At 40.6% G+C, this 15030-nt stretch overlaps 1 protein-coding gene across 6 annotated transcripts in view; it reads left to right on the top strand.

Annotated features, from left to right (window-relative positions):
• Positions 1-15030, top strand: part of PHF3 (PHD finger protein 3) — a 94981-nt gene that overhangs the window by 39716 nt on the left and 40235 nt on the right. For 3 of the 6 annotated variants that reach the window (XM_006135513.4, XM_006135516.4, XM_006135517.4), the window contains 2 exons: positions 326-487; positions 1750-3586. The exons of 2 other annotated variants lie outside the window; for them this stretch is intronic. In XM_006135513.4, the coding sequence (XP_006135575.2) occupies positions 326-487; positions 1750-3586 (1999 nt within the window). The remainder of the gene's footprint in view (positions 1-325; positions 488-1749; positions 3587-15030) is intronic. One more of the 6 variants, XM_075923691.1, reaches the window with a different exon arrangement.

The raw sequence follows: 15030 nt of genomic DNA on the forward strand, positions 1-15030 counted from the left end.
TCCCATGTTGTTTTTAATAAAATAAAAATGTGAGTCCACTTAGAAGTGGCACGACTATGACAAGGGCCATCCTTAGAAATGATAAGCTTTGGATGATAGCTTTTTCTACACTGAAACTGCCTCATATTAGAATTTTCTGTCTTACTTCCTCATTTTTCATTTTGTTTGTTCTCAAATGCTCCCTCTTCTCCTTCTTCTTTTTTTGTTTTTGTTTTTTGTTTTTTAAATCTGGCCTTTCCCATTTTCTGGCCCTCACATTTTCCAGCCTATTATAACTAGATACTTTTGAGTTTTAGGCTCTTTTTTGTTTTTATTTTTTTTTCAGTTATTGGTCTTGATGATATTATGGATGACGAAGGAGTTAAAGAAAGTGGTAACGATACCATTGATGAAGATGACATAATTTTACCTAACAGGAGTTTAAGGGTCCAATTGGATGAAACTTCAGTCAAGTCACCAAGAAAATCACCACGTTTAATGGCACAAGGTGATCATTAAAATAATGCAAAGATTTGCATATCTGGGGACATTTGGGGTTTTCACAACTTTTTTTCTTAAACTTTAGGTCATTGTTAACTTTGATTATGTGAAATATAAATATTATATTGGGAAATTATTTTTCATCAAAACTATTTAACATCTTTAATGTCATCATTTAATGATTTGAGGAAAAAAATGACATGTTGCTAAAGGTATATGGTTCCCAGTACCTCAGTTTTGGGGGATAATTATAGTAAAGATGATGATGATGATATCATTAATCTGACCCACATAAAGAGATCAGAAAGATGTGAACTATGACCCAGATAAAGAGGTGAGATACTAATTAGTGGAGCCATTTTATATACTGATACAACATTGAAGTAAGCCGTTGACTTCCAAATTGGAATTTTTAAGCAGTCTGACCAATATTGGTTATATACGTAGTGCAGTATTCTATTAAAACTTAAATTTTCTGATGAAGAAAATATATCACCTTCCCTCTTATAACACTTATATGAAATAATTAACTTCCAAAAATTTTAAGCAGTATAGGTTGAACTGCATTTTAAAACTGCTTATTAGATTTGAAAATGCCTGGTTTATAATGTACACAAAGTAATGTTCACAACTTTCTTCATGTAAAATTTGATTTAAAATTCAGTCACTTCTAAGGATCTTTATTTTCAATATTTGTTTGCTTTTGTGGATTTTAAGTAAGGTTGTATCAAGTCATTCATCCAAAGATCTCAACATGTTTTACAAACAGTTAACTGTTAAAGTATGAATTCACATCAGGTATGACCTTTAATGGATGTAAGATGATTAAGAATTCCAGAATTAAATGCAAGCTTAACTACTGTGTTCTTACTAACAAGGTGCCAAATCTTTATTTGTATGATACTTACTTCAGATAGAAGTTAAAAGGACAATTAAATATTCTTCGTATTTCAGTGATAGTATGACTTTTTTGATTTAAGAAATACTGGTTTCTTGCAAGTTTGGGATAAGCAGCATGGTCAATTACATTTGTCCAAACTGTGTCAATGTCAAATTGAAATACAAATATTTTTATTAGTTTTAAATTTGAATAATGCTCCTTGAACTCAGTAGACGATGATCTAACATTTTGTCAGTTAATCTTATAAATTAAACATTTTGTAAATTAAATCTTGTTGATTCATAAATTATTTTCTCTTCAGTCTAATCTTGTGTTTGCAAGGGAAACAATGAAATATACTTAAGAGATTTTATTTTTTTCTTTAATAGAACCAGTACGGAGTTTGCGACAAAGTACTATAGCCAAGCGTTCAAACGTTGCACCTGTTGCTAATGCCAAGAAAACAGCTGTAAAATCTGGATGTATTCAGAAGGGAGGAGCAAAACAAGACAAGGTTCAAACTAAAGAGGAAGAAGTTAGTACACCAATGAAACTAGAACATCTTAAAGAAGTTAGGCGTAGCAGTAGATTGTCTGGACAGACAGAAGAAACGGAAGAAGCATCATCACCTTCAAGCAGTACAAAACAATCTGTTTGTCATGAAAATATGTCTGAAGTAAAATCTGAAACTTTCCATCAAGGAAAATTAGATGAAATGTCCCATGAATTAAGTGGTGGTTCCCATTCAACAGATGCTTGTTCTTTTACTGAAAAAACAGAAAGCAAAGCAGAGACTCTTACAAAAACTGGGCTGGATTTTTTAACCTCTTCAAATGAAATGTCAAATAACGAAACTAATAAAATAAAAAAAAATACTTATATATTTAAAAATAAAGTGGATGAAACTGTGGTTGGTGAAATGGATTCTGATGTATCTTCACAAGGAAAGGTTGAATATAAGATCAAGGAAACAGAGGAGAAATACGAAGAAAATGGCCAAACCAAGATAGGTGGAATGACTACTGTTTCATCTGTTACAACAGTTTCCATGAATTCAAGTGAAATCCATGAGACCCCTTCATTTCTGTCCAGATCTGTAGAGAAGATAGATTGTAAGTTAGATCCAGCAAGTACTGTGAAAGCTGCTGGTAAATATGTTATGTCATCAAAAGAATGTAAACCGGGGCCTTTAGATTACTCTAAAGAGGCAGATAAAAATGTTAACCCTGCTAGCAAACACTTGGACAGTACAGAATTTGATAAAACGGACTTGAAAAGTACTATTTCTGCTGAAGCAGGAAGTAATATTTTAGAAAGCAGTATTGTTCATGATTGTTCAAGCCAAAATGTCCAGCAGCAGGATAGTGGTATTAAAATGGAAGGCTCTGAGACTACAAGGTTTGAGGGTGATGATAGCATTGCTGCAAAAAGTTCCAAAATTGTGAAGCCCAAACATAATAAATCTGTGATACAGATTAAACAAACTTTGACTGCAAATGCAGGACGAAAATTACTCACAACTAAACAAATAAGCCACTCAAAAACAAGAGTTGGTGTTAATGTTTCAGGTTTTCGCAGTGCATCTTCAATAAATCTGAAAAGGAGTGCAGATGAGCAAGAGAGTCAGCAGCATTTTCACAAACCACTCAAAGTTAGGAAAAAACAAACTGATAAAGATATGAAAGCACAGAGTTTTGGTTCGGGAGTCACAGTGAAGAAGCAGACCCATACATTGGTGAAAAAAGTATCACGAGTCCAAGCACCAGTGCAGGGGCAAAAGGCATCAGTTCATTGTGTGAGTGACAAGTCTCATAGTCACCAGGGTTGTTCAAAAGAAATCCATCCTGCCTCAGCATCTGTGCATCCACTGTCTGGACATTTGCTGCAACAAAATCAGAAACAAACACAGAAACATCAATTTACAGTTGCACTTAAAACAAATAGCTATGTAAAAGAAGAGAGGGAGACAAAAGATCCCACATGTGCAGAACACTTGAAGGATGATGAAAAAGAAAAACTGAAATTGAAAAAGTTTGAGAAGAACCTTCAACCTCGCCAGAGAAGAAGCAGTAAAAGCCTTTCATTTGATGAACCTCCCTTGTTTATTCCAGATAACATTTCTACTGTAAAACGTGAAGGCTCAGAACTTACCTCTCCAAGCGAAAGCAAATATATATGGGTTCCCACCAAGCAGTGTGGTTTTTGCAGAAAGCCGCATGGCAACAGGTGTGTGTTGTTCGGGATGCACAGTGGTTTTTATTGGTTTCAAAAGATAAAAGTGTTGTTTTTATATTCAGGTTTCTGCTGCTGCTGTTCATGTCTTAGTTCATCTTTGTCACATCAAACAAAAGAGGAGGCACAAACTTTCTAATGTAAAGCTATATTAGTCATGCTATAAATTGCTTGCCTTTGTACCTCCACACATTTTTCTCAGCCTTTTAAAACAAGCTAAATAGAGCAGTTGAAGCTGTTGTGGTCAAAAGGAAATATTACTAGAAGTGGTCTTTTTCAATATATAAATGATCTTCTTTAGAGGGATATGTAATTCTGCTAAGTTTAAGTAGAATAGAGACATCTTAAAATTTGACATTTGGAAGTCATCAAACTAAAGCTTCAGTGTTTCAGATTGATTTGTATTAGTTATTTTGCCTGAAAACTGGTAAAAGAGAATGTTGCAGTGCAAGTTAAAAGGGTCATCATCAATTTAAGTCAAACAATAGTTTGAAAGTGTTTTATTATTATAACTAACCTTGTTTTTACCATGCCTGAAAATAGGGATGTCAACACGTAGCCTGGACTTAAAGGTTAATCCTATTGACTACATGTACAGGCCCTCCCTCCCCCCACCTTTGTATCAGAGGTAGCAAGTGAGGGGGAAGCAAGAGCTCATACACATGGGGAGCCAGCTCTGCTGAGCCACCTGCCTCCCCTCCCCCACCCCTGCTGCTGCCTCCCAAGTGAAAGAGGAGAGTGGGGGAAACCAGCTTTTGCTCTCAGGATGCGCTGGCTCTGTGGAGCCACCTCCCACAAAGGCAGTGGGGGCAGGAGAGAGCCAATGCTCAGGTGCAGCCAGCTTAAAAGTCAGCTCCTCATGAGCATCAGCTCCTGAGCCATCCCCCTGGTGCTGTGGCCTCTGAGAGAGAGGCAGCTGTGTGGGAGCCGGTACTGCGATTACACAAATACATGTATTTTAACATCTCTAGGGAGGTGATTTTCAAGTGACCTATCAGCATGTATCTGCTCCTGCAGAGCTGCCTGCCCACCACGCTGCTCCCTCTTATCAGAGTCAATGGGGGTGGTCAGGCGGAAGCTGGTGCTTGCAGGGAGCTGGCTTGAAAGCTAGCTCCCGGCTCCCCCACCCCACTGATAGGCAACAGCCGGGGAAGGGGTGGGAAGAGGGAGCCAGGATACGCAAGAAGCTGGCTTAAAAGCAGGCTCCCCATGAGCACTGGCTACCACCTATCTCCTGCGTTTAAATATGTAATTGCTAGTATTTACCGTGTTTACACAGATACATGTATTTTAACATCTCTAGCATATATCAGATTAAAATAATAGAAAACTAAACATACTATAAGGATTTTAAGATTACTATGGAATACATGATTGAAGGGGCACTGACACATTTATATGTATTTAAAAAAATCTTTTTGCTATTAATATTGTAGATTTTAACATTTCAATTTGGATTTTTCACTATTCATGCTTTTTTTGTGTTTACCTTTGTCATTTCAACTTGGACAAAATATAGATTTTAATCCAGTTTCACTTTTGCTTTATTATAGTGTTGTTCACTTGCATAGGAATGGGCAACCTTCAGTATGCAGCCCATCAAGGTAATCTACTGGTGGGATGTGAGAGATTTTGTTTTATGGTGACCATCTACAGGCATACATTCACTGAGAGCAGTGTGGGACCATGCTTGCGGACTTTCAACATAAACAAAATGTCTCGCGGCTTGTGAGCAGATTACCCTGATGGCCTGTGTGCTAAAGGTTGCTGTTGCCTGCTCTAACACAGTGGTGCAAGTGTTTGGATTGCAAAAAATTCTATGATGTGTTTAAACCTAATAAGATTGTTTTAAACACATAAACAAAAGGTTTTAGTAAAATATTTTTAATTCAAAATATACATTTTTTTTACCTAAATTATTTTGACAGCATCCCTTCACTAATTGATAATGAAACATTTGTATGTTTCTTTTTTTGGGTGGATCTTTAAATGCTTTTCTTCCAATTCTGAATGGCTGGTTGGTAAGAGACTTTAAAAACACTTTGTTTTAAAATTAGGCTGATGAAGTTAAGTTGTGGATAGAGAATCTGATCACTACCGGGAAGTGTGGTAGCAGGCAGCAAAGGCAGAATGAATTTGGTGCATTTATAGTTTCTCACATCTTTCCATTTAAAATCAAACTTTAAAATGCTTAAAGCTAAGGTGTGAATAGGATCTCATGGGGAATTGTAATGGGATAGGAAATATTTCATCTTTTTAGACAGTATGTTTATACATTGTGTAGTATAGTGGGGTGCCATTTTTATTTGGGGGTCTCTAGGTCCTACATTGTACAAATAATACATTTTCTAGTTCTTCAGTTACCATCTAGGTTAGCAGCACATATGAGTTATTCCCATCAGTTCAGTGTCATGAGTTTTGTGGTGCATTTCCTTTGAACAGATTTCTATATGAGAAAACTGCTACTATACAGGCAGTCCCCGACTTACGCGGATCCAACTTACGTCGGATCCGCACTAACGAACGGGGCTTTCTCGCCCCGGAGGTCGAGGTAGCGGATTGCTACCTGCGAGCTCCGGGGGAGAAAGCCCTGTTCGTAAGCTGCTCGGGTGCCCCTGGTCTGCTGGAGACCGTCTCCAGCAGACCAGGGGCACCAGGCGGGTTCCCGCACTTCTGAGGCTTTGCCAGAGCAAAGCCTCAGAAGCGCGGGAACCTGCCGCTTGAGTCCCGGTGCCTGTGGTCTGCTGGGGACGGTCCCCAGCAGACCACAGGCACCCAGACTCAAGCGGCAGCAGCGGGGGGTCCCACGCGCCTCTGAGGCTTTGCCAGAGTGTGCCCCCCCCCCCCCCCCCCAGCAGACCAGGCTTTTTTTTTTTTGGACCCTGAAGCAGAGCAGCTGGGGCGCTGCCGATTGGTCCTGCAGCGCCCGCTCTGGGCACTACTGGACCAACCCGGCAGCACCCCAGCTGCTCTGCCCCAGGTCCTGATTCAGCCGCTGCTGGTCAGTTTCAGCAGTGGCTGAATCAGGACGCCTGGGGCAGAGCAGCTGGGGTGCTGCTGGGTTGGTCCAGTAGCACCGAGGAGCGGTGCTACTGGAGCAACCCAGCAGCACCCCAGCTGCTCTGCCCCAGGCATCCCCAAGTCAGCCGCTGCTGAAACTGACCAGCGCTGACTACAGGAAGCCCGAGGCAGAGTTGCTCTGCCCCAGGCTTCCTGGAATCAGCGCTGATCAGTTTCAGCAGCAGCTGACTTGGGGACGCCTGGGGTTCTTAAGTTGAATCTGTATGCAAGTCAGAACTGGCGGTCAGTTTCAGCAGCGGCTGAATCTGGACGCCAGTTCCGACTTACATACAGATTCAACTTAAGAACAAACCTACAGTCCCTATCTTGTACGTAACCCGGGGACTGCCTGTAATTGGCATTAATTGTTGAATGTGGCAGTATTAGCAGAAATGTCCAGGATCAAATCTGTTTTGACTTCCATGGTTGCCAATGCTGAGTAGTGTTTATGTACCCACCCACCCACTCACTATAAAGTCTCTCATTTTCTGTTGTTTCTTAAAAACTAAAAAGTGAAATAAACCCAAACCATTACAGCATTTAAATTTTGGGGGTTTGTATTATTTTTTGTTTCATTTTGGTCTTGCATGTTAGACTAAACATATACCCTAAAAGTTTTCATCTGAAAAACTAGATTGAACATAGAATAGAAAAGGAAGCAAAACTCTGTTATAATTCTAAGCAGTGGGTTAAACTATTTGTGCTTGTTTCTGCAGCAATAATTAAACCTGATTTGAAAAGGGACAGCAGCTTAAAAATTAGCTCTGAAATGTTTTTAGTAAATATTGTTAAAGTGTAACGCACAGAAGTAACAAAACTGAGCATTCTAAAAAAAAATCAAAACATTTACTTTGCACTTAATATTTGTTTATTCGCTTTCTCAATTTTTCCCAGAAAAGCAGCTAGTTTAGTCTGTTATCCCTCTAGTTTGTATCTCATTGCATAGGAAAAGGGCAAAGCAGCAGTGCAGGGAGCATTACTGAAAATTTCAGAAGTTATGCATTTACAAAAATAAATGTATTTTAATATCCCGATTTCTAACTCAACATTGACTTAATATAGTTTTGAAACATTTTACTATTTGCAAGAAAGATGCTGCTTTTAACTAACTTAAAATAAACAGGGATCAAAACAGTTTCCTTACCTTATCAAATCTTTTTAAAACTTGCTCTTTTTTTAGTTGTTTTTGTTTAAAACAATATTGTACTTTATTTGCTTTTTTGTCTCTGCTGTCCGATTTCATAATTTTGATACCATATGATGCGCTTGACTGGTCAGTTCATAATTGGTATTCATAACTCTAAGGTTCCATTATAACAGTAATAAACTAGTTAACATTTTTTATTTTTACATTGTTAATCTTTAGGGTCAGTACCACACTGAGATTATTGGACAGTTCAGCTTTTTAGAAACATGCTGTCATTCTGCTCCCATGCGCAAAGCTAAAATAAGTACTTTGTACAGGGGATCTAAAAGAAGTTGATAGGACTTCTGCTCTACATGACATTCTCTGTGTGAATACTCTTTGTGTGAATCAAAGTAGTACAGGTTGGACCTCCCTCGTCCGGCATCCTTGGGACCTGACTGGTCCTGAACGAGGGATTTTGCTGGACCAGTAGAGATCCCCTACCCCTGGGCTCTCAACCTACTGCTCCTGCCTGCTGCCAGCTTGTCCAGGGAGCCCCAGCTATAGGTGTCCACAGCCACATCTGGCCTGCTCCGGAGAGCCCCAGCTGCCACTGGCCCCCCTGGGGATCCCTGGTCCTGCTGTGGCTAGTGCAGCTGGGAATATCCAGGGACCATGGATCCCCAGACACTACTAACCCCATTGGGGAACCTCATCACCATCAGTCTCACTAGGGATGCCCGCTTCTGCTGTGGCTAGAATCCCTGGGGCTGGGACTCCCCAGCTGCCACTGCTGCCCCAATGGCAATTCCTGGCTCTGAGGAACTCCAGCTGCTGGCCCCTCTGCTGACCATGCAGGGACAATCCCTGGACTTGGGGCTCTTTTTTTGTTCCGGCAACATTTGTGGTCCTGTCGGATCACGTTTGTTGCTGGACCAGAGTGTGCTATATTTGAGAGGTTGAACCTGTGGCAACATGCTTTGGATCTACTTTATCCAGTGTGGAACAACTTTCCATTTGTGTGCCAATGTGTTTTTCATCTATGTGCAGAATAATTGTTTTGTGTGTCACATGGCATGTGCGAATGTGACCCACGAGTAGAAACAAAAAACCTAGCTGTTGGCACTCCGCATTTGAATCTCTCCTGAGCACAAGCATATAGGGAACACTGGTGTGGAGAAGTGGCAGCTTTTGGTGTTACAGGTTGAACCTTTTTAGGCTCGCATCTTAAGGACCTCACTGGTGCCGAATCTCATATGCTGGACCATGGGAAGTCAATATTATCTAGCAACATCACCAACATTTCCACTGCTTACTGGGCTCATAGAAGACACATGCATGACTGCGTCTAAACTGGCATGCTTTTGCGGAAATACTTCTAACGGAAAAGTTTTTCCATTAAAAGTATTTCTGCAAAAGAGTGTCTATATTGGCAAGTGCCTTTGCGCGAAAGATTTGCTTTTGCGCACAAGCATCTGTGCCCAGTATAGACGCAGTTTTGCGCAAGAAAGCTTTGGCGGCCATTTTCACCATCGGGGCTTTCTTAAGGAAAAAATTCCTGTCCCTGTCTACACTGGCCCTCTTGCGCAAGAAGGCTTTTTCCTGAGTGGGAGCATCAGAGTTCTTGCGCAAGAACAATGACAATCTTACATTAGATCGTTAGTGTTCTTGCGCAAATTCTTGTGGCCAGTTTAGACAGCTGGCAAGATTTTGCGCAAAAGCGATTGCTTTTGTGCAAAATCTTGCCAGTCTAGACACACCCTTAAGGTAAATTAGAGCAAAATAACAACTCAGAACAGGAGAACCAGGACTGGTGGCTGTAAACCGACTTTATGGGTGTGTGGGAAACTTGGCCATACCCATGATAAGTGGATATTCAGCTAACTGAAATCATGCCGGACTATCAATATTGCCAGACTAGAGAGGTTCAATCTGTAGTACTATTTCTTCATATTATCTACTGACTGTATTTTATTGATTCTCATTTTCAGTGATATCTTTGCATTTTGAGTTGCAAATAAAACCAAAGTTTTTCAGGAACTGAAATGCTGGTTATGGTGTACTGTCACGTAGTTGGCCATTTTCACCACATTTCCTATTTGTTTTCCTTGTTCAATGTAAACTTTGAATTTTTGAAGTTTTTATTAATGCATATCATAATATATTTATTATATATGTAGAGGGTGTACCATGTGTCTGAGTGAGTTTCATGAAAAACTATGAGTTTTGGGGTTTCCTAACTGGTATGATTTTGTAGTCTTAATCTTACATTAGTGCTAAGGTGTCCCCTCCACCTGCCTTCAGATAATAGTATATCTTTTTGTATGATTGAAGTATTCATGTGAGACAGAATGGCTAGGAATGGTGTCCAAAGCCTCTCTTTGTCAGGGGCTGGAAATGGAGCACAGATGAGGGATCACTTGATGATTTCCTATACTGCTCACCCCCTTTGGGGCATCTGGCATTGGCACTGTCAGATGGCAGGATACTGGGCTAGATGGACCTCTGGTCTGACCCTGTATGGCCATTCTTATGGAGTGCAGGATCTTTCGAAAAAGGTGGGGTTTTTTCCCCCCAAAAGATCCTAATCTAAACGGCAGTTTCACTTTTTAAAAGCCCTTTTTCGAAAGAACACATGGCTGCCATTATGTAAATGAAGTGCGGGAAATTCAAATCCCAGCTTCATTTGCAATTTTGATCTGTTTAATTTACATCCCTCTTTCAAAAGAGGGATGTAGTCTAGACATGCTCAAAGGGACAGCAGTTTGAAGTTTATTATTTTTTTAAGGTTGCACATCTCTTGTAACTTATATAAGAAACAAAAAGTTGTTTTTCTTTTTGTAGACCCAATTAATCTGCACACACAAGGAATATCTTATTGATCCCTGTGCTGTTACAAAATATATGACCCTGAACACAGCATTAGAATTGCCAGATGATTTTGACAAAAATACCGGACACACTTGACATCACAATCTACATTACATCTTATTTAGAAAATACTGGACATATATATTTTCTCAATTTGTTTCCCGGGCAGAAAACTCAAATACTGGACAGAAAGTTCAAATCTAAACACCTGGCAACCCTACAAAGCATCCTTCCCGCTATCCCTGCTTATATTGTTTCCAGTGTCCCTAAGGTTTTACCTCAGTGCCTGGGAACCCAGGCTTTGAGATGTGAAATCCGAGAGAAGCTTCACAAGGGAAATATGGCAGACGTTTCCTCTTTTGGCTCCCTTCTTGAATTTTTCACTTACCAATTGCCTACTGTATGGGTATGTCTAGACCGCAGAGTTTTTCTGAGATACTGGAGGTATCCTGGAAACCCACTGCTGCGTCCAAGGAATGCACCTGCACTTCCGAAATGGTTTTCGGAAGAGCAGATTAGTTTTTTTCGACATCCCCGTGAACCTCATTTTATGAGGAAGAAGGGATGTTGTGAAAAAGGGTTTTTTCCCCCACGTTTAACCCAGTGTAGACAGGCCAAATGTCAGAAAAGCCTATTCCGGAAAAAGTGGATCTTTTTCCGGAATAACTCTGTAGTCTAGACGCAGCCTATATTTTTAACATAAGGAAAACCTTCAATGGAAGAATTATCATTGTAAAGAAATTGCAATATCAGCGCTAAATTTTAAAAATAAGGTCTCTTTCAATTTTGTGTTTATTGACTTTCATTTCCTTTGGTTTGTTGCTTTTTTTTTTTTGTGTCTATTAATACACTTCCTAGCTAATCTTGCAGTTTGTGTTTGGGCAGATTGCTGTTCAGAACTCTGAAAGTAAATGGGGTTACGTGCAGCAGTCTATCTGCATGCAACAAATTGCAGGTTCAAAATTTTCCTCCCCTTTTCTTCAAACTTAAGTATCAATCTTAAGGTTGCACAGGAAGGCTAACTGAAAATGCAGACATTAAGGTTTAGCAGATAATCTTATCTCTGACTTCTGGTGTATAAATAATCCATATATCATAGAATCATAGAGCTGGAAGAAACCTCAGGAGGTCATCAAGTCCACCCCTCTGCCCAGGGCAGGACCAATCCTAACTAAATCAACCCAGTCAGGGCTTTGTCAAGCCGAGACTTAAAAACCTCTAGGGATGGAGATTCCACCACCTCCCTAGGTAACCCATTCCAGTGCTTCACCACCCTCCTAGTGAAATAGTTTTTCCTAATATCCAACATAGACTTCTCCCACTGTAAGGGTGTGTCTAGACTACAAGGTGTGTGTGTGTTGTTTTTTTTTAATGTGGCCTTCTTTTCAAAACAATTTCCCCTGCATCTAGATTGCTGCCATGTTTTTCGAAAGTAAATCGAAAGAATGTGGCAGATTTTTCAACTGCAGAAAACCTCATTTTATGAGGAATAACGGCCTTTTTTTGAAAGTACTCTTTTGGAAAAAGGTGCTATGTAATGCAAACTGCTTTTTTAAAAGAGAGCATCCAGACTGCCTACGTGCTCTCTTTAGAAAAAGCGGCTTGATTTTTGGAAAGTACTGGCTGGAGCCTAGACACTCTTTTTCTAAAGTATCTTTCGAAAAAGCTTCTTTCGAAAGAGGCTTGTAGTCTAGATGTACCCTAACTTGAGACCATTGCTCCTTGTTCTGCCATCCATCAGTGTAGTGAACAGCTTTTCTCCATCCTCTTTGGAACCTCCCTTCAGGAAGTTGAAGGCTGCTATCAGATTCCCCCTCACTCTTCTCTTCTACAGACTAAACAAACCCAAATCCCTCAGTGTCTCCTCATAGGTCATGTGCTCTAGCCCCCTAATCATTTTGGTCACCCTCTGCTGGACTCTATCCAATGCATCCACATCCTTTCTATAGTGGGGAGCCCAGAAGTGGACACACTACTCCAGATGTGGCCTCATGAAAGCTGAATAAAGGGGAACAATCACTTCTCTGGATCTGCTGGCAGTGCTCCTCCTAATGCACCTTAATATGCCCTTAGCCTTCTTGGCTACAAGGGCACAGTGTTGACTCATATCCAGCTTCTCATCCATTGTAATCCCCAGGTTCTTTTCTGCAGAACTGCTACTTAGCCATTCAGTCCCCAGCCTGTAACAATGCTTGGGATTCTTCGTCTACACTTGTCCTTGTTGAACCTCATCAGATTTCTTTTGGCCCAATCCTCTAATCTGTCCTGGTCGTTCTGGACCCTATCCCTGCCCTCCACTGTATCTATCTCTTCCCCCAACTCAGTGTCATCCGTGAACTTTCTGAGGGTGCAATCCATCCCCTCATCATCATCTAGGTCATTAATAAAGATGTTGAACAAAACCGGTCCTAGAACAGTTAACTTGCTGGCAAGAATATTGTGGGAGACTGTATCAAAAGCTTTACTAAAGTCAAGATATATCACATCCACTGACTTCCCCATATCCACAGAGCCAGTTACCTCATCATAGAAGCTAATCAGATTGGTCAGGCACGACTTGCCCTTCTTGAATCCATTTTGACTATTCCTGATCACTTTCCCCTCTTCCAAGTGCTTCAAAATGGATTCCTTGAGGATCTCCTCCATGATTTTTCTGGGGACTGAGGTAAGGCTGACTGATCTGTAGTTCCCTAGATTGTCCTTCTGCCCTTTTTTAAAGATGGGCACTACATTTGCCTTTTTCCAGTCATCTGTGATCTCTCCAGATCTCCATGAGTTTTCAAAGATAATGGCCAAAGGAATTGATTACTTCAGCTTTTCCCACATCATCTGTCACTAGGTTATCTCCCTTATCCAATAAGGGCCCCACACCCTCTCTGATCACCCTCTTATTGCTAACATGCCTGTAAAAACCTTTCTTGTTATCCTTCACATCCCTTGCTAGCTGCAATTCCAATTGTGCTTTCGCCTTCCTGATAACCACCCTACATTCTCAGGCAGTATATTTATACTCCTCCCTAGTCATCTGTTCAAGTTTCCACTTCTTGTAATCTTCCTTTTTATGTTTAAGTTCACCAAGGATGTCCCTGGTAAGCCAATCTGGTCGCCTACTATATTTGCTTTTCTTGCTGCATATCGGGATGGTTTCTTCCTATGCCTTTAATAAGGCTTGTTTAAAATACTGCCAGCTCTCCTGGACTCCTTTCCCCTTCATCCCAGAGAATCCTGCCTATCAGTTCTCAGAGGGAGTCAGTCTGCTTTTCTGAAGTCCAGGCTATGTATTTTGCTCCTCTTCTTTGTTCCTTGTGGCCTTGTAATAGTCCTCTAATATTGTTTTTCAAAACTACTTTTCTGTCTAGTTTACTTGTGAAGTAGAAAAGGCTTTCAACATTTTTCTTAGAAAATTCCACTGTTTTCACTGTATTAAAGCAATTAAATTAATTACTGTGTGGTAATAATGTTTAAATTATATTTATACTTTGAGATTAAGGGCATGAGACACAAAGTGTATACATACGTATATAGTGAAGAAATAGAATAGGGGTGACCAAACTGCAGCTTGTAATGCCCTTGCATTTTTTTTACAGATAATGTTGCTTATAGAGCCCTTCCTCCTTGCTTGCAGAAGCCCCAAACTTCTCTTCCTTCTCTGCCTGCCAGACTTGTGAGGGATGATGATCTATGTCATGGTGGAGTAGATGGATGCTTCTGAGGCACACAACTGGTGCCTGCTGAGAATGGGTGGATTTAAATTTCAAAGCTCAACAGCTTGAGTCACGCCCCCTCTTACTCTTAGCAGCCCATCCCTGCAGCCCCAGGTGTAGCTTTGACTGGAGAGGCAGCAGCAAGCAGCTTCGAGTCGCTGCTTTAGCTCCAAGAGGGAGAGGCAGCAGCAAAATCAGCAGTTCTCCTTACAGCTCCCAGCTGTTTGCCACTGCCTTGCCTCTCAGCCACTGTAAGCTTGTTGATCCTCAAGGTTGGCAGCACTGTGTGACTGACTGGGGCCCAGAAACCTTGGTAAAAATGTGGAGGAGAATCAAACCCTGTGTGCCTCTGGCAGGGATAGGAAAGTGTGGGGCCTTGTGACCTGTGAGGTATGCCTTTCAGGACTGAAGCGCCGAGCCCCAGCACATGAGCTCCTCCTCTCTAACTTCTGAAGATTGCTAAGTGCAGCTTGAAAGGGTCAGTTTAGATCAGAAAGAAATAGAATAAAAGACACTATGAAAATTGGTATTGGTAGGTCAATAAAATAAAGGAATATTAATTGAAAATCAAATTTGCCTCAGATTGTTTTTGCTGTTTAAGTTACACTTAAGACCATGAACTTGCATTTGTAGTTCTGTTTGGAGGATTGATGTCTAAAATTGGTATAACCAGTGCT

The sequence above is a fragment of the Pelodiscus sinensis genome, chromosome 3 (genome assembly GCF_049634645.1).
Source record: "Pelodiscus sinensis isolate JC-2024 chromosome 3, ASM4963464v1, whole genome shotgun sequence".
Lineage (NCBI taxonomy): Eukaryota > Metazoa > Chordata > Testudines > Trionychidae > Pelodiscus > Pelodiscus sinensis.